We start from the raw sequence: 17,307 nt of genomic DNA, 5'->3' as shown, positions 1-17,307 counted from the left end.
TAAGAATGATGATTTTAGATATAAAATTCCCTTTGGGTAACACAGGAGACCTGTGAATAAGATGTAAAGGATGAGATACTGGGACCAAAGAAATGAGTAAACTGATATGTTGAAGATTCTGGTTGTGGTGCAGCTTAAGCCCATCCAGCCAGCTCAGCCCCAGGGTGCTTATCTCCCTGTCACTGTTTTACCCTCCTCAGGAGTGAGACTCGGAGGATCGCAACCAGTGTCACCGTCCCAGAGACATTTCTCTTAATGACAGGGAGACTGACACACAGAACCTAGGGGGTCCTTGGAGCAGGAGATCAGCTCTGGCTCCTTATGCCCTGCTGCCCTTAGGAGGATAAAGAGCCAGGACTACAATTCCCAGAATGCACTGGGAGAGGACTAAAACCATACCCTCTCTCAATCTATCCCTGCCACCTCCTAATTCTGTACAGGGACACTCAAAAGCGCCTGGATTAGAGACTGCAGGATTGAGGGGGGCAATTAATAGATAAAGATGGTACTTTTCAAAACATCCTGCAAGCCTTTTGCCACAAATCCAAATCCCTGCCCTGACTGCCTTCCCAAGAATGCTCAGTCTGGGTAGCACTTATATGACATCAGTGCATAAGGACTGGGGAGAATTCTTTGGGATCCTGCCATTGGCCACTGTCAGAGAGAAGATGCTGGGCTCGCTGGACCTCTGGTCTGACCCTGACCCAGAATGGTATTTCTTATGAACCCACAGAAAAAAGAGGGGGCAAATCTGCTTTGAAAATTGGTGGAAAGGTCTGCAGGTGGAAAGTACCCACAGGTTTTGCAGTTAGGCAGATGTAAGCAAACCTCCCTCAATGGGACAGAGGTAGGAAAGAGTTTTCCTAATCTGTACCTTTTCTTGAATTATTTACCATTTTGTAATTTTATTCCCCTTCTTCTCCTACCCTTTTTATTGTAATCATTCCGTGGATTACTTTGGCAGCACAGGTGAAATTGTTGTGCCAGTAAAGTGATCTGAATCTCAATCCCAGCTGCATGACTCCTACACTGGCTGGTCCATCAACTGAGGCTCAGTTTGGCCTTTACCCCTTCTACACCCCCCCCCCCCCCCGAATCTCAGCAGGGAACCCATCCCCTCCAAAGCACCGGTTACTCTACAACCAAAAAAACAAGATAAGCTACAGAGAAAGAGGGAAGCAAGCAAAAGCCCAGGTCCTAGAGGCTGGGGGAAGAACAGAGGAGCAGGAAAATTGAGACTGGGGGCTGAATATGGGGGTAAACAGGTGGGTTAGGGATATCTGGCAGAAGGAAGGGCGACAGGCTCACTGCGTGTGAGGAGACACCTCCCCAAAAAAAGCCAGCAAGAGAAACATTTTTGAAAGCAATTTTACTCATTCTTTTTCTGTTATTTTGACCAAACAGCGCAATCTCACTAGCAGATTGAGGAACCTGCCTTCAGCAAGCTTTGCATTCATTTTGAAATAATCCCTGACGTTCTGTTTGCCTTTTGGCTGCTGTCAAACACCAAGTGCTCCCCCGTGTGAGAAAGACTGCTGCTGTCTCCACTGCTACAAACCCGGTGTCACCCTTGCCCCCCTTCCTCAATCTGAGCATGGATCCTCCCTTCTCGTCAGCTGTCCACTTCATTTCTGAAAAGCAGACAGCAGGTCCATGGCGTACAAAAAGCTGAGAAACATTAGTTTAGAACAAGACTCCTCCACGCCCAGTCGCCCGCCCACTCTTTCCATGTAAAGAAAAGGCAGGGGGGGGGGGGGGGGGGGGAATAAGATGCGTAAAGAAAAGGAAGGGGGGGGGGGGGGGAATAAGATGCATCCAGAAAAGCAGGGGGATTTTAAAAGCCCATTTGAAAGGCCCTGGTTCAGTTTCTTTCCCCAGACTTAATAAACTACAGCAGGAAGTTGGGGGGGGCAATCTCCTACCTGAGCAGAAGCTCCTGCAGGCATTTTCCTCGCTGCTTTTAGGATCAGAAATGAAGTAGGGGCTCTTTCTCGGGCTGGGGTTTGCCTCTTGCAGTGTTCCGGGTCTCCGCTAATGGCGCCTCTCAGCACAGCAAGTTACTGTTGTTTCCACTAACAGAAGCAGTCCAGGTCTCCAAACTCCAGTTTTGAACCGCCGCCCTTGGCCCCACTGTCCCTCGTCCAGCTTTGTGCTTTCACACGGTGCTCTTATACAGACACCGCATCCTTGGACAGGCAGAAGCTGACTTAGGCTCACTGAGCTTGTTTCTTAGTCGTTGAGTGACTCCACAGATCAGTCATTATTTAAAGCTCCGTTTCCTGTTGATCACCCCATGGCGTGATAGCAGGCTGCTTTGGCAGCTCTTCGCCACATTAATGTTATGTTGATGTTTGCTTTTAAATGGATTTCAGGGGGGAAAACACCCGTGGCAGGGGTTACAAATCCACGTTTAAATTCTGAGGTGAAAAATATCGCAAAAAAAAAAAGCAAGACTACAAGAACTTGCATAAACCTGTTAGACCTTGAGGTGGTTGGCAACACTTGCTAACAGAGCAGAATAATGAAGCTGAAAATCTTTTGGGGGAAAAGAAAGACTTGCCAGCTGCTTGGTTTGCGGCACAATCCACTCCAGCACTGGGGTCTACACATTATTACACCTCTAATACAAAACAAACAAAAACCACGTTGCCCCTGCGTGATGTCTTCTATCTGTGCGCAGGGTAAAACTACTCTGCCCACCCCTGCGTGATGTCATCACTCCGTGACAGTGGAAGGCTCTGCCCGCCCGTGTGTGATGTCATCATTCCGTGACAGTACAAGGATCTGTCCACCCCTGCGTGATGTCATCACTCCGTGACAGTGTAAGGCTCTGCCCGCCCATGTGTGATGTCATCATCCGTGACAATACAAGGATCTGTCCACCCCTGCGTGATGTCATCACTCCGTGACAGAGTAAGGCTCTGCCCGCCCATGTGTGATGTCATCATCCGTGACAATACAAGGATCTGTCCACCCCTGCGTGATGTCATCACCCCGTGACAGTGTAAGGCTCTGCCCGCCCATGTGTGATGTCATCATCCGTGACAATACAAGGATCTGCCCACCTATGTGTGATGCTATCAATCTGTATCCAGTTGGATGAGGAGAGGCTCCCCTGTGCTGGAAATGAAGAGACCCAAAGAGGGTTTTTTTTCTTCTTTCATTTGCAGAATAAAAGCTGCAGCTGAAATAGACATCTCCGGCCACAAATCTCAGCTTCTGCTTTTGCCTCCCTCCTCCTGCCTTCGTAACAGCCCCTAGAGCTGCTCTGCAAGAGGCAAACCCGAGGAAAATGCCTGCAGGAGCTTCTGCTCAGGTAGGAGATTGCCCCCAACTTCCTGCCCTCTCTGTACAAATCCTGCTGCAGCTTTCTAACTTAGGACAGTGTAGAGTCAGCCCTGACTTTAATAGCAACCCGGAGCAGACCTGCACTGCATAAAAGGCACTTTGGCACTCTCCTGAGTATAAAGGAAGAGATCAGGAGTCTAGCCACCATAGGTTGTGTGACCTTGGTTCTGGGTTTAACTGGTTTCCCATTGCTATAATTCTGAACCGGAACTGTTTTATGTAACTCTAAATTATATACACATTCTCTCTTCCTGGCCTAAGTCTGATAATGATCATGAAGCAGAAGGTTTTGAGTGTGTTTCTGGCTTGTATTTCAGGTCCCAGTAACCTTTGAAGATATCATTGTCTGTTTCTCCCAGGAGGAGTGGGAGGATTTAGAAGAATGGCAGAAGGAACTTTACAAGGATGTGATGAAGGAAAATTTTGAGACCTTGATCTCACTGGGTAAGAGAATTTTTAATTTTTATTGGATGACTACTACTACTATTTACCATTTATAAAGTGCTACATGACATGTGCAGTGCAGACACACATAAAAGACATTCCCTGCTCCATGGAGTTTACAATCTGGTCAAGATAAATGTACATGACAAAAAACATGTAAAAGAAATGTATCATAGAGAAGCACTTAGGATTTAAAACCAGTTTGAAAAAGGTGAGTGTATAAACTGGATTAGAACACTGCTAGAGAGGGAACCTGATGCACCAACTCAGGAATTTTATTCCAGGCATATGGAATGCATGGGGTTGGGAGTTTGCACTGAAGGAGAAGGATACAGATAAGAGCCGAATCAACAGACTTCATGAGGAAGGGTGTTGAGAGAGAGAGAAGATAGGTAATGTGGAACTGCAGAGTGAATATATTTAAAGGTGAATAATAGAAGCTTGAATGTTATGTGGAAATGAGACAGGGAAATAATATAGCAACTTGAGAAGAGGGGTTACATGGTCATAGCAACACTGATGAGAGAGAAGTTGTACAGCTGAATTTTGACTAGATTGCAGTGGAGAAAGAGGAGACTATGGATTATAGTGAGGGTAGAATGGATGTCACACGGGGCTGTGTCAGGGGGTTATAGGGAGGGTAGAATGTATGTCGCACTGGGCTGTGTCAGGGGGTTATAATGAGGGTAGAATGGAGGTCATACGGGGCTGTGTCAGGGGGTAATAGTGAGGGTAGAATGGAGGTCACACAGGGCTGTATCAGTGGGTTATAGTGAGGGTAGAATGGATGTCTCACGGGGCTGTGTCGGGGTTATAGTGAGGGTAGAATGGGTGTCACACGGGGCTGTGTCAGGGGGTTCTAGTGAGGGTAGAATGGATGTCACGGGGCTGTGTCAGTGGGGGTTATAGTGAGGGTAGAATGGATGTCACATGGGGCTGTGTCAGTGAGGTTATAGTGAGGGGAGAATGGATGTTACACGGGGCTGTGTCAGGGGTTACAGTGAGGGTATAATGGGTGTCACACGGGGCTGTGTCGGGGGGTTATAGTGAGGGTAGAATGGGTGTCACATGGGGCTGTGTCAGGGGGTTCTAGTGAGGGTAGAATGGATGTCACGGGGCTGTGTCAGTGGGGGTTATAGTGAGGGTAGAATGGATGTCACATGGGGCTGTGTCGGGGGGGTTATAGTGAGGGTAGAATGGATGTCACACGGGGCTGTGTCAGGGGGTTATAGTGAGAGTAGAATGGATGTCACACGGGGCTGTGTCAGGGGGGTTATAGTGAGGGTAGAATGGATGTCACATGGGGCTGTGTCAGGGGGTTATAGTGAGGGTAGAATGATGTCACACGGGGCTGTGTCAGGGGGGTTTATAGAGAGGGTAGAATGGATATCACACGGGGCTGTGTCGGGGGGGTTATAGAGAGGGTAGAATGGATGTCACACGGGGCTGTGTCAGGGGGGTTATAGTGAGGGTAGAATGGATGTCACACGGGGCTGTGTCAGGGGGGTTATAGTGAGGGTAGGATGGATGTCGCACGGGGCTGTGTCGGGGGGTTATAGAGAGGGTAAAATGGATGTCACACGGGGCTGTGTCAGGGGGGTTATAGACAGGGTAGAATGGATGTCACACGGGGGCTGTGTCGGGGGGTTATAGAGAGGGTAGAATGGATGTCACACGGGGCTGTGTCGGGGGGTTATAGAGAGGGTAGAATGGATGTCACACGGGGCTGTGTTGGGGGGTTATAGAGAGGGTAGAATGGATGTCACACGGGGCTGTGTCGGGGGGTTATAGAGAGGGTAAAATGGATGTCACACGGGGCTGTGTCAGGGGGGTTATAGTGAGGATAGAATGGATGTCGCACGGGGCTGTGTCAGGGGGGTTATAGTGAGGATAGAATGGATGTCGCACGGGGCTGTGTCAGGGGGGTTATAGTGAGGATAGAATGGATGTCGCACGGGGCTGTGTCAGTGGGGGTTACAGTGAGGGTAGAATTGATGTCATGTGGCTGTGTCAGTGGGAGTTATAGGAAGGTTTACAGTGCTGATTTAAAGGATTTTACATTTGGTGATGGCAGTTGTGGAACCAGATCAGCCCAATCCCTGAGCAGGCCCAGGGTCCCTTAGCAGTTTCCCCTGCCAGAATGTGAGACAGGGACCATACCCAAGAATTCCAATCCATAATATATCGGGCTTGGTAGTGTGTCCATCAGTGCTCACGCATGTTCCCCAGCCCGCCGATAGATGGCGCTATAATATATCGGGCTTGGTAGTGTGTCCATCAGTGCTCACGCATGTTCCCCAGCCCGCCGATAGATGGCGCTATAATATATCGGGCTTGGTAGTGTGTCCATCAGTGCTCACGCATGTTCCCCAGCCCGCCGATAGATGGTGCAGGCAGCTCCCTGGCCGCCTTGGAGGCTCAAACACGCCACAGGTACGAAGGACAGCAGCCATCGCGGGACAGGCAGAATATAGCAGCGGAGACCCCGGCATGCCGCGACCGGAGCGCGTCCCGTGGCACACACTCCATTCGCGGTGTTGATGAAGGCCTGGCGCACCGTTCGCAGTGAAAAGGGAAGGCCCCCGTGTGCCACGATCAGCGTGCCCGGGCCTTCATCTTCACCGCGAAAGAAGCGTGTGCTGTGGGACGCGCTCCGTTCGAGGCATGCCAGGGTCTCCGCTGCTATTTTCTGCTGAAGGTAAAAATGCTAGGCCCCCGTGTGCCGCGAATGGCGCGCCCGGCCTTCATCTTCGCTGCGAACTGCGTGGGTCCTGCGGCATGCCGGTGAGAGAGAATGTGTGTCGGGGAGGGTGAGAGAGCAGGAAGGTATGAGAGACAGTACTGTTGAGTGACTGTCGGCTTTCCCCCTTTAAACTCGAACAAGGAGGAAAGGCGACAGTCACTCAGCAATGCATGGTTCGGAGAAATGTATCCTTGAAGGATACTAATGAAACAGGAGAGTTAGGGCATCCCAACAGAGACGTTCCAATAAAGGCAAACATAGTCCATGTGCCTACATGTAAAAAATCACCGAAGCTAATGATTTCCGAATTATCCCAAACAACTGAAAAGCAGGTTGTTAAAACAAGCAAAAACCACACTTTGAAATGCCTGTATGCCAATGCCAGAAGTCTAAGTAGTAAGATGGGAGAGTTAGAGTGTATAGCAGCAAATGATGAGATTGACATAATTGGCATCACAGAGACTTGGTGGAAGGAGGATAACCAATGGGACAGTGCTATATCGGGGTACAAATTATATCGCAATGATAGGGAGGATCAATTTGGTGGGGGTATGGCACTTTATGTCCGGGAGGGTATAGAGTCCAACAGGATAAAGATCATACAAGAGCTAAATGCTCCGTAGAATCTATATGGGTAGGAATCCCATGTGTGTTGGGTTAGAGTATAATGATAGGAGTATACTACCGTCCACCTGGACAAAATGGTCAGACAGATGATGAAATGCTAAGAGAAATCAGGGAAGCAAACCAATTTGGCAGTGTAATAATAATGGGAGATTTCAATTACCCCAATATTGACTGGGTAAATGTAACATCAGGACTTGCTAGAGACATAAAGTTCCTGGATGTAATAAATGACTGCTTCATGGAGCAATTGGTTCAGGAACCAACAAGAGAGGGAGCTATTTTAGATTTAATTCTTAGTAGAACGCAGGATTTGGTGAGAGAGGTAACGGTGGTGGAGCCACTTGGCAACAGTGATCATAACATGATCAAATTTTAAACTAATAACTGGAAGGGGGACAATAAGTAAATCTACAGCTCTAACACTAAACTTTCAAAAGGGAAACTTTGATAAAATGAGGAAAATAGTTAGAAAAAACCTGAAGGTGCAGCTGCAAAGGTTAAGTGTTCAACAGGCTTGGCCATTGTTTAAAAATGCAATCCTAGAGGCGCAGTCCATATGTATTCCACACATAAAGAAAGGTGGAAAGAAGGCAAAATGATTACTGTCATGGTTAAAAGGTGAGGTGAAAGAGGCTATTTTAGCCAAAAAATCATCCTTCAAAAAATTGGAAGAAGGATCCATCTGAAGAAAATAGGATAAAACATAAGCATTGTCAAGGTAAGTGTAAAACATTGATAAGACAGGCGAAGAGAGAATTTGAAATGAAGTTGGCCATAGATGCAAAAAATCATAATAAAAACTTTTTAAAATATATCCGAAGCAAGAAACCTGTGAGGGAGTCTGTTGGACCATTAGATGACCAAGGGGTTAAAGGGGCTCTTAGGGAAGATAAGGCCATTGCAGAAAGACTAAATAAATTCTTTGCTTCCGTGTTTACTAATGAGGATGTTGGGGAGATACCAGTTCTGGAGATGGTTTTCAGGGGTGGTGAGTCAGATGAACTGAACGAAATCACTGTGAACCTGGAAGATGTAGTAGGCCAGATTGACAAACTAAAGAGTAGCAAATCACCTGGACCGGATGGTATGCATCCTAGGGTTCTCAAGGAACTAAAAAATGAAATTTCTGATCTATTATTTATTTATTTATTTTATTTATTAACTTTTATTTACCGACATTCGTGAAGCACATCATGCCGGTTTACAATGAACTCAGGTGGGAGATACAGTATAACAATATGACAATAAAACAGTATGAAAATACTAACGCAAGAGCAAAAAACAAACCAAAACCAAATACAACAAAATAAACAATAAATGGAACCAAGGAATAGAGATTTGAGGGGGGTAGGGGGGGGAGAAAGGGGGGGAGGATAGGCTGGGGGGCAGGGCGAGGGGAGGGAGGGAAGGGAAGGGGTAGGAGGTGGGTGGGAAAGGGGGATAAGGGGGGGAAGGGGGGAGAGGTATAGTTAACAGAGGTAAAGGGAGGGAATAAAGAGGAATACTATGTACAGATGACTAATGTACAGGAATCACTTGATTAAATAGGAATATGGAACAATTGAAACAGGAGGTATTTACTGGGAAGGGTTTCTTCAAAGGTATGTAGGGGGTGTGGAGGGCAGGGGAAAAAAGGGGGAAAAAGGGGGGGGGGTAGGGTGGTGGCTGGGTGTCGAGGATAAAGGGAGGTTACAATTTGTAACCTTTCATTAAAATCATCCATTGTACCTGAAGACTGGAGGGTGGCCAATGTAACCCAATATTTAAAAAAGGCTCCAGGGGCAATCCGGATAACTATAGACCAGTGAGCCTGACTTCAGTGCTGGGAAAAATAGTGGAAACTATTCTCAAGATCAAAATCGTAGAGCATATATAAAGACATGGTTTAATGGAACACAGTCAACATGGATTTACCCAAGGGAAGTCTTGCCTAACAAATCTGCTTCATTTTTTTGAAGGAGTTAATAAGCATGTGGATAAAGGTGAACCGGTAGATGTGGTGTATTTGGATTTTCAGAAGGCATTTAACAAAGTCCCTCATGAGAGGCTTCTAAGGAAACTAAAAAGTCATGGGATAGGAGGCAATGTCCTTTCATGGATTAGAAACTGGTTAAAAGACAGGAAACAGAGCGTAGGATTTAATGGTCAATTTTCTCAGTGGAAAAGGGTAAACAGTGGAGTGCCTCAGGGATCTGTACTTGGACCGGTGCTTTTCAATATATTTATAAATGATCTGGAAAGGAATAGGACGAATGAGGTTATTAAATCTGCAGATGGTACAAAATTATTCAGAGTAGTTATATCACAAGCGGACTGTGATTACATTACAGGAGGACCATCCACGTAGCGGGAGATCTTAAACTCAACTCCCCCCAACACGAATTCCCCCGGTCTTTGTAATATTTTGGCCAGGCGCAGAACAGCCGGCAACCACCTCCAGCTCTCCACACCGCTGACATGTCCAAGACTCTCCTTGATGACATCAGTGGCCCGGCTATTTAATCCTGCACTGCAGGTCCTCCTGCATTGCAGTGCATGTTGCTACTGCCTCCTTGCCTCGCCTTGCACTGCCCTGGCTCGGTTGTTCTGCTTGTGTCTCGCCCAGCACTTTGTTTTGCCCTGTCCATGGTCTCCGCCTGACTCGCGGTACTGACCTCTGCTTTGGATCCTAACTTCTCCCTCACGGTTCTGACCTCTGCGACGGACACTGGCATCTCCTTGCACTCTGCCTGCCCTGATATGGGCCTGGACCCTGATATCTTGCTGCCTGCCCCGACCTTGACTAGTTCCTGGATCCTGTCTTCTTAAGGCCAACCCTGACCACTGGCACCGTCTGACCACTCTCTAAAGGACACTCGCCTAAGCCCTGCTGGCCTCTGGAACCCTGTGGGGAACGGGACTGGTACAGGTGAAGCCCCCAGCTCCAGTCTCAGTAAAAGTGCGCCCACCAGCTGTCGGCATGGGCTTAGTAGCTTCACCCATTATTGCTGCATCAACCACGTCACACCCCAAGGACTCTCATCCATGACCATCTTTAGTGAGTCCCCTATCGCCCTTTCCACCAATTCAATGGCCAAATCAAATAATAAAGGAGAGAGTGGGCAACCGTGATGAGTGCCGTATAATATATCAAAATAAGGGGACAGAGAACCATTGACCAATAAATGTACATTAAACCTAGGATACAGTGCTTTGACCAATGCCATGAGCCTTTCTAGAAAACCAGATAGGTGAATTTTCAAAGGAGTTGTACACGTAAATGTAGCGTATTTTTGTAGCAATTTTTAAAAGCCATTTACCTACACTATGTGCACATAACATGGGTAAAACCCTATAGACAATCCAAAAGCCACTTAATGAGAGTAAAGTGCATTTATGCATCCCAGTTTTAAGAATGTAAATGCTTTTGAAAATCAGGCCCATAACGAACTAAAACTTCAAACAGAAATGGCCAGTTTAGCCTATCAAAGGCTTTGGCAGCATCCAATGACAATGATCCTAGGAAAGCCTCCTTACTTCACTGTATGCAAAATGTTAAAAAAAAAAAATCATCTGGTATTAGCTTTAGATGCCCTCCCCTTAATAAAGCGCGTTTTGATCATTTTTAATCAACGCGGACATGACCATTTAGTCTAAGCTGCAACACCTTGGCCAGGTCCAAATTAATCAGGGAAATGGGATGACATGAACTGCACTCCAAGCTGTTTTTACCCTTTTTATAAATAAGAGAGGCTGAGAAGTCTCCATAACTAAAGAACTGAACAAGTCTAAAAGAAAGGGAGAATCAGTTCTGCCAAGAATCTTTTGAAGAAATCAATGTGAAACCCATCTGTTGCTGCATGATTTATTTTACCAAGGAAGGATCTATACTAGCATGCTTACTCAACTTTTCTGAATCTAACTAGTCCCTCATCTGAATTATAGGATATTTACTCTCTTGCTGCCCATATAGCTTCTGAAATTCTTCCCACAATTCCTTTGGGAAGTTTAAACGCTGGATATGTTTCTACTCTTGGTCGCTTCTCCCTAGACAGATTTTCACAAGGGCCCTACCATACTCAGTTGTTCCATTGCATTGTCTTTGGATCTCAACTCATCCAATTGGACAGTTGTCCATAAATTGCATTGCCAACACTATTTTAATCTGGTACCTCTCTATGCTATAGTTTTGGCCAGTCAGTTTGTTTGCTGGTTGAAGACTTCAGTTCTACCTCTCGGTATCTTGATCTCACAGTGTTATTCATAATATCACACTTGTGACGAGGTTAAATTTCCTGATTTTATTTATTACCATTCTGCTTCAGGCTTGCTGATGCATTGTAAACTATGCCCTGGAGGATTCTTCCTGCTGATTTCTGATAGTGCAAGATTTGGCATCAATGTATCTATTGATTTTAGAACCTATCACAGTCCCTACAAACCACATCAAGAGCCAGCCAATATTATTGTCTACAGTAGAGACCTTTAGAAAACTAGAATTGATGGTTGAGGTTAAATGGCTGTTGACTTATTTGCCTTTATGTTTGAATCCTATATTTAAGGTAAACAGCTCAGTAATTAATTGGCCCATTAGCAAACCTAAGGAATATGTTTTGAAGGATGGGCGTCTTATGACTTTTGTTGAACTTAGATCTGTCTCTTCTCTACCTGATCGCAAAATTATATATGGGTGCACCTGAAGCAATGTAGTCTTGACAGCCAACTCATCAGAGCAGTTCGTTGTGACAAGTCTGAATGCAGAGAAATTTGTGTGAAGATTTCATCGGCACTAGTGTTTGTAAATTTTGACATTACAAATTTGTGGTAAAAGAGTTTGTTGTGGGGACACACACATCTTGGGAACTGGACATTAATTATGATATGGATCAGGATAAATGGTCTTTCTTATGAGACAAGCCTTTAAGGATTTCACTATCTGGCTCACCTTAAGATAGCCAGGTGTACCGCACTGCTGACTATCCCCATTAAGTTAGCCAGATAGCTATATCTGGCTAACTTGACTAGCTGCTCTGCAGCTGAATATTGGCCCCTTATATTTAGTGAGTAGGTTTGAAAATTGTCCACCATATTTACATTTAGCTCACGCCTATTCATTGATAGCTCAAGGCAAGTTACATTCAGAGAAAGTCACCAGAGACAGGGACAGGATACATAATTGTTTTTCTTTCACATACAAGAAGACATGATACAATGTTTTGGCAGGATATTCTTAAATGTTTTGTATGCCCCTTCTTCTGGAGAACAGCAGAAACAGAATAAGAAAAAACAAATGCTAAGAACTCATTAAACTGTTGTCCTCCTTCAATATAATGCCTATTGTTGTTTACTTTTTTTAAATCTAGAAATAGTTGATCCCAGCAAATATAATACAGGAACACATCCCTGGGAGATCAGTGAGAATCCAGAAGAAAACAAGGTATTGGAAAGAGATGAAAAGAATACTTCTTATATTTCTGACTGGGGAAAAAATTGCAGAAAACAATATATCGAAGAAAATATGCAAAGAAATTCAACAGATGACTTAGTTCCATGTGAGCAAAGTGCCAAAAATATCACACTTACAGGGGAAGAGCAGAGAAACCAGAAAACAGATGAAAGATGTTTATGTGATGTATGTGGGATATTCCTCAGAGATCCAGTAACTCTGAAGAAAGAGCAGAGATCTTACGTGAAAAAGAAACCATTTACATCTACAGACTATGGGGAAACTTTCAGTCAGAAGGGAGAACTATGGGAAAAAAAGAAAACCAGGACAGGAGGGAAACTTTTTACATGTTATGAGTGTGGAAGAGCTTTCAGAAGTAAAAGAGAACTATTGGATCACCAGAAAATTAGCAAAGGAGAGAGACTATGTACAAGTACAGAATATGGGAAAAGCTTTCTTAATGAAGTAAACCTCACAAAATACCAGAAAAATTACACTGAGAGAGTATTTTCATCTACTGATTGTGACAAAAAATTAAATCAGAAAGGAAACTTTGCAAGACACCAAAAACTGCAACAAGGAAAGAAACAAATTACAAGAAATCACTATAATAAAAACTTCTGTCAGTGGAAAGTCTCTTCAAGACAGAACAAAACCAGTATTGGAGAGAGACCATTCTCTTCTACTAATTCTGAAACATGCTTCAGTAGGAAGGCAGACTTTGCACATCAGAAAACCCATAATGGAGAGAGACAGTTTACATGTTCTGAATGTGGTAAAAGCTTCAGAATGAAGGAAAGGCTCAAACAGCACCAAAGAATCCACACAGGAGAGAAGCCATTTACATGTACAGAGTGTGGAAAAGGTTTCAATCGGAATACTAACCTCAAAAGCCATCAGAGAGTCCACACAGGGGTGAAAAACTTTACATGTACTGAGTGTGGAAAAGGTTTCAAATGGAAGACCAGCCTCACAAGCCATCAGAGTGTTCACACAGGATTAAAACCATTTTCATGTACTGAGTGTGGAAAAAGCTTCAGTCGAAAGACCAACCTCACAAGCCATTATAGAGTCCACACAGGAGTTAAACCATTTTCATGTACTGAGTGTGATGAGAGCTTCAGTTCAAAGAAATTGCTTACAGTCCATAAAATAACTCACACTGGAATTAAACCATTTACATGTGCTGAGTGTGGAAAATATTTCAGTCAGAAGACACAGCTTACATACCATCAGAAAATCCATACAGGAGTGAAACCATTTACCTGTGCTGAATGTGGAAAATCATTCAATCAGAAGGCATACCTTACAAGTCATCAGAGATGCCACACGGGTGAGAAACCATTTACATGTAATGACTGTGGTAAGTGCTTTGGTTGGAAAACACAGCTCACAAGCCACCAGATAATGCACACAGGTTTGAAACCATTTACATGTTCTGAGTGTGGTAAGGGCTTCAATCAGAAAACACGCCTCACACTTCACCAGAGAATCCATACAGGAGTGAAACCATTTACTTGTATTCAGTGTGGTAAAAGTTTCAGACAAAAGGGACATCTCACAAGTCATCAGGCTCTCCACACAGGTATGAAACCATTTACATGTAGTCAGTGTGGAAAAGGTTTCACTCAGAAGACCAACCTCATAAGCCATCAGAAAGTACACACAGGAATGAAAACATTTACATATCCTGAATGTGATGAGAGATTCAGTTCAAAGAAACTGCTCACAGTCCATAAAATCATCTGCCCTGGAATTAAACCATTTACATGTGCTGAGTATGGAAAATCAGAAGACACAGTGTACATACCATCAGAAAATCTACATAGGACTGAAACCATTTACCTATGCTGAGTATGGAAAATCCTTCAGTCAGTGAATGGTTTCACTCCTTATGCATCAGAGAATGCATAAGGAGTGAAACCCTTTACATGAACTGAGTTTGGTAAATTCTTTGGAAACTGCAGCTCACAAGTCACCAGATAATCTACCTAGGTTTGAAGCCATTTACATGCAGTATGGTAAGAACTTCAGTTGGAAGATATGCCTTACAATCCATCAGAGAATCCACTCAATAAAATAGTAATTATACTGAGTGTGGGAAGAGCTTCCATCATAAGAAACAGCTCAAATGCCACTTGAGAATCAACACAGGAATGAAGTGCAGTTAGAGACCAAGAAGATGAGGCAGAAAGATACAGAAATATTCCCAGTTTTATTGGGTGTTACCAGCTTGTTTAAAAGAATGTCTAGCACAATACAAATATTTAGAAGTCACAAACCACCAGAAAATCTACCCAGGTGGTCTGTGGCAATGTCTTTGATAGGTCTGCAGTGATGTCTGTGAATAGCTGTGCATATCTGAGTGGATCAGAGGAAACATTTCTCTCACCAAGTGTTGGTGCATGCCTTCATGTGGTGACCTCACTGTGTAATGTCTAGACTAAATGTCAACGAAGCATTTGTTACTACTGAAGTACAGAAGGAAGGAGACATACCACAGAAGCTAATGAAAGCATTAAAAAGGATACTGTTACCCCAGGCCAACAGTATCTCACAATTGTGCTTCTGTGGTAAGGACTGCAAACTTGGGCCCTTGCCACAGAACTGGCCAAATTACCACTGGAGACTGGGGACCCTTTCAAAACAAAAGCATTGGTGGTAGTGGTAACATTGGTGGCAAAGGACAGCGCAATCTGTCCTCTCACCCATATCCCCTTACTCACTGGCTCCTATGACTGAAGAGGAGGAGGGAGGCAGCCTTGCAGGTGTCTGTTGAATCCTCCCTCCTCCCCTGCCAGGCCTGAATGGCTGCTTTGAACCATGTGGTTTACTCGTCCTCCCTCCCCGATAAAGCCCTCACTCACCCTAGTTCAACCCCACAAACCCTTCACTCCATTTCACGTCTTCTTCCCATTCCACAAACCCCTCACTTATCCCAGTCCTCCCCCAGTTCCCTGTTGGGGCCTGAATGGCTGCATCACATCAGGTGGTTCAAAGCAGCCATTCGAGCCGCAGCAGGAGAGAAGGGAGGAGCTGCAAGGCTGCCCTTCTCTTCCTCCTGTTCACGGTCATAGGAGTTGATAAGCGAGGTGATACGGGTGGGGTCAGGAGGGGGTGAGCCGGGGGTTGTGTGAAAGAACAGAATGGGGATAGTGGGAGGGAGAGAACTGGGGAAAGTGGTTTGTGTGAGGGGACGGAGTGAACTGGAGGGGAGGAGTTTGTGAGGGGAACGAGAGTGAGTGAGGAGTTTGTTTGGAGAACAGGGGAATCAGGGTTCCTGGGGTGAGGGAGGAAATGAGCTGGGATGAGTGAGAGGTTTGTGTTGAGGGGAACCAGGTGAGTGAGGGCTTTGTGTGGGAGAGAGGAGTGAACTAGGGTAAGTAAGGGGTTTGGTAGGAGGGAGGGAGGGAACCGGGGTGAGGGTTTGGGGAGGGAATTGGGAGTGAGGGTTTGAGGAATGGGGATGAGGAAGTGAAAAAGGGAGAGTGAGACAAAGGGGCTTTGGAAGGGGGATAAGGGAAAGGGGGGATTGGGCTGTGGCTTTCATTCTGCATCCCAGGCAATCTTTCCTCCTCTTCTTCATCCCAATCTCCTCTCTACTACCATTCCCAATAATCCCTTTTTTCCCACCTCCCCATCCCCATGCCTCATCCCTCCTCTCCTCATTCCCTTTCCTTATCCTCCCTTCCCTCTTCTTCTGTCCTCCTCCATCTCTTCTCTCATCCCCTCCTGCCTAAGATTCCTTCTTCATTTCCCTCCGCTGCCATCTCCTCCCTTCCCATTCCCAGATTCCTTCCTCCCCTGCCCCAATCACTAAGAACCTTTTCCTGTAATAAGGAATCAAATATATTAACTGGGCACAGAAATGTCAGAAAATGACTTTATTTGCATAAAGTAAAAAAAATTCTATTTAAATTGCACATGTATGCAAAACTATGCAAATTTGCCACATAATTGTTGCAGAATCTTGAAAGATCTGCCACAGGAAACCAAGGGCTCTGCTGTTGCCTGAAGACAAAAAAAGGAGATAATTTATTGTTATTTTTATGCAACAAACCCTTTATCTGAATCAAGAAGGCTCAGGAGGAGAGCACGCCAGAAACTGGGAGAAGGAGGAATACTATTAGCAGTCGTTCGGATGATGATCATGTCTCATTTTGATACTGCATTAGTTTACTGGCTGATCTCCCAGCTAAATCGAGTCTCAGAATCCAGTTGGTTCAGAGTAATGCTGCTAGGGTTCACTCAGAAACAGGTTCCGAAGCCGCTTTACACCTCCTCTACTTTTTGACTTCCACTGGCTGCTCATTTTTTTTTTTTATGGTACATCCAATTTAATAATTTGTTGCTGGCCTTTGAAACCCTTTGTGTGCAAGGTCCGGCTGATCTTCTGGAACTCATGGTGATTTATGCTCCTGCAAGAAAATTACAATCATCTCAAACGGCCTTCCTTGCAGTTACACTGATGAAGAAGGCTCACGTTGCTTGTACAAGAAAATGTGACTTCTCTTTTTTTCTACACTTGATTGTAGAATATTCTTTCTGCTGAGGTTAGAATGGCTAAACATGTCACTCAGTGTAAACACCTTACTGGTTATTTAAACAGTGTAAATCTGTTTAATGCTCCAGTTAATGCATGGAATCTGGATTTAGGTGATTTGTACCTTAATTCTTAAGATTGTTTTAAGTTTCTTTACTTAACTGATTTTTTTTTATT

The 17,307-nt window shown here is 44.9% G+C and overlaps 2 protein-coding genes across 3 annotated transcripts in view; one reads left to right on the top strand and one right to left on the bottom strand.

Annotated features, from left to right (window-relative positions):
* The window catches only part of LOC115083882 (gastrula zinc finger protein XlCGF26.1-like), a 32,119-nt gene extending 29,455 nt beyond the window's left edge, over positions 1–2,664 (bottom strand). Inside the window, exon 1 of the mRNA XM_029587940.1 lies at positions 1,923–2,664. Within this exon, the coding sequence (XP_029443800.1) occupies positions 1,923–1,946 (24 nt within the window). The 5' untranslated portion in view covers positions 1,947–2,664. The remainder of the gene's footprint in view (positions 1–1,922) is intronic.
* Positions 2,665–3,020: 356 nt separating this feature from the next.
* On the top strand, positions 3,021–15,972 carry LOC115083875 (oocyte zinc finger protein XlCOF6-like). 2 transcript variants are annotated; one of them, XM_029587928.1, is made up of 3 exons: positions 3,021–3,316; positions 3,708–3,792; positions 12,505–15,972. In XM_029587928.1, the coding sequence occupies exons 1-3, from the start codon at positions 3,293–3,295 to the stop codon at positions 14,439–14,441; spliced, it is 2,046 nt and encodes a 681-aa protein (XP_029443788.1). In that variant the 5' UTR covers positions 3,021–3,292; the 3' UTR covers positions 14,442–15,972. The 2 variants fall into 2 exon arrangements, with proteins under 2 accessions (XP_029443788.1, XP_029443787.1); XM_029587927.1 differs by having other exon boundaries at positions 3,666–3,792.
* Positions 15,973–17,307: the final 1,335 nt, after the last annotated feature.

This window comes from Rhinatrema bivittatum, chromosome 2 (genome assembly GCF_901001135.1).
Source record: "Rhinatrema bivittatum chromosome 2, aRhiBiv1.1, whole genome shotgun sequence".
NCBI classification, from domain to species: domain Eukaryota; kingdom Metazoa; phylum Chordata; class Amphibia; order Gymnophiona; family Rhinatrematidae; genus Rhinatrema; species Rhinatrema bivittatum.
This window is presented reverse-complemented; position numbering and strand designations above follow the sequence as displayed.

What these genes read in the sequence shown, in the direction of transcription:
- LOC115083875 (XM_029587927.1), top strand. Translation starts at nt 3,293, where the DNA reads ATGCCTGCAGGAGCTTCTGCTCAG. An exon ending in CTGCAGGAGCTTCTGCTCAG is followed by an intron (nt 3,317 to 3,665) that starts GTAGGAGATTGC and finishes CTTGTATTTCAG; the next exon opens with GTCCCAGTAACCTTTGAAGA. An exon ending in TGAGACCTTGATCTCACTGG is followed by an intron (nt 3,793 to 12,504) that starts GTAAGAGAATTT and finishes TTTTAAATCTAG; the next exon opens with AAATAGTTGATCCCAGCAAA.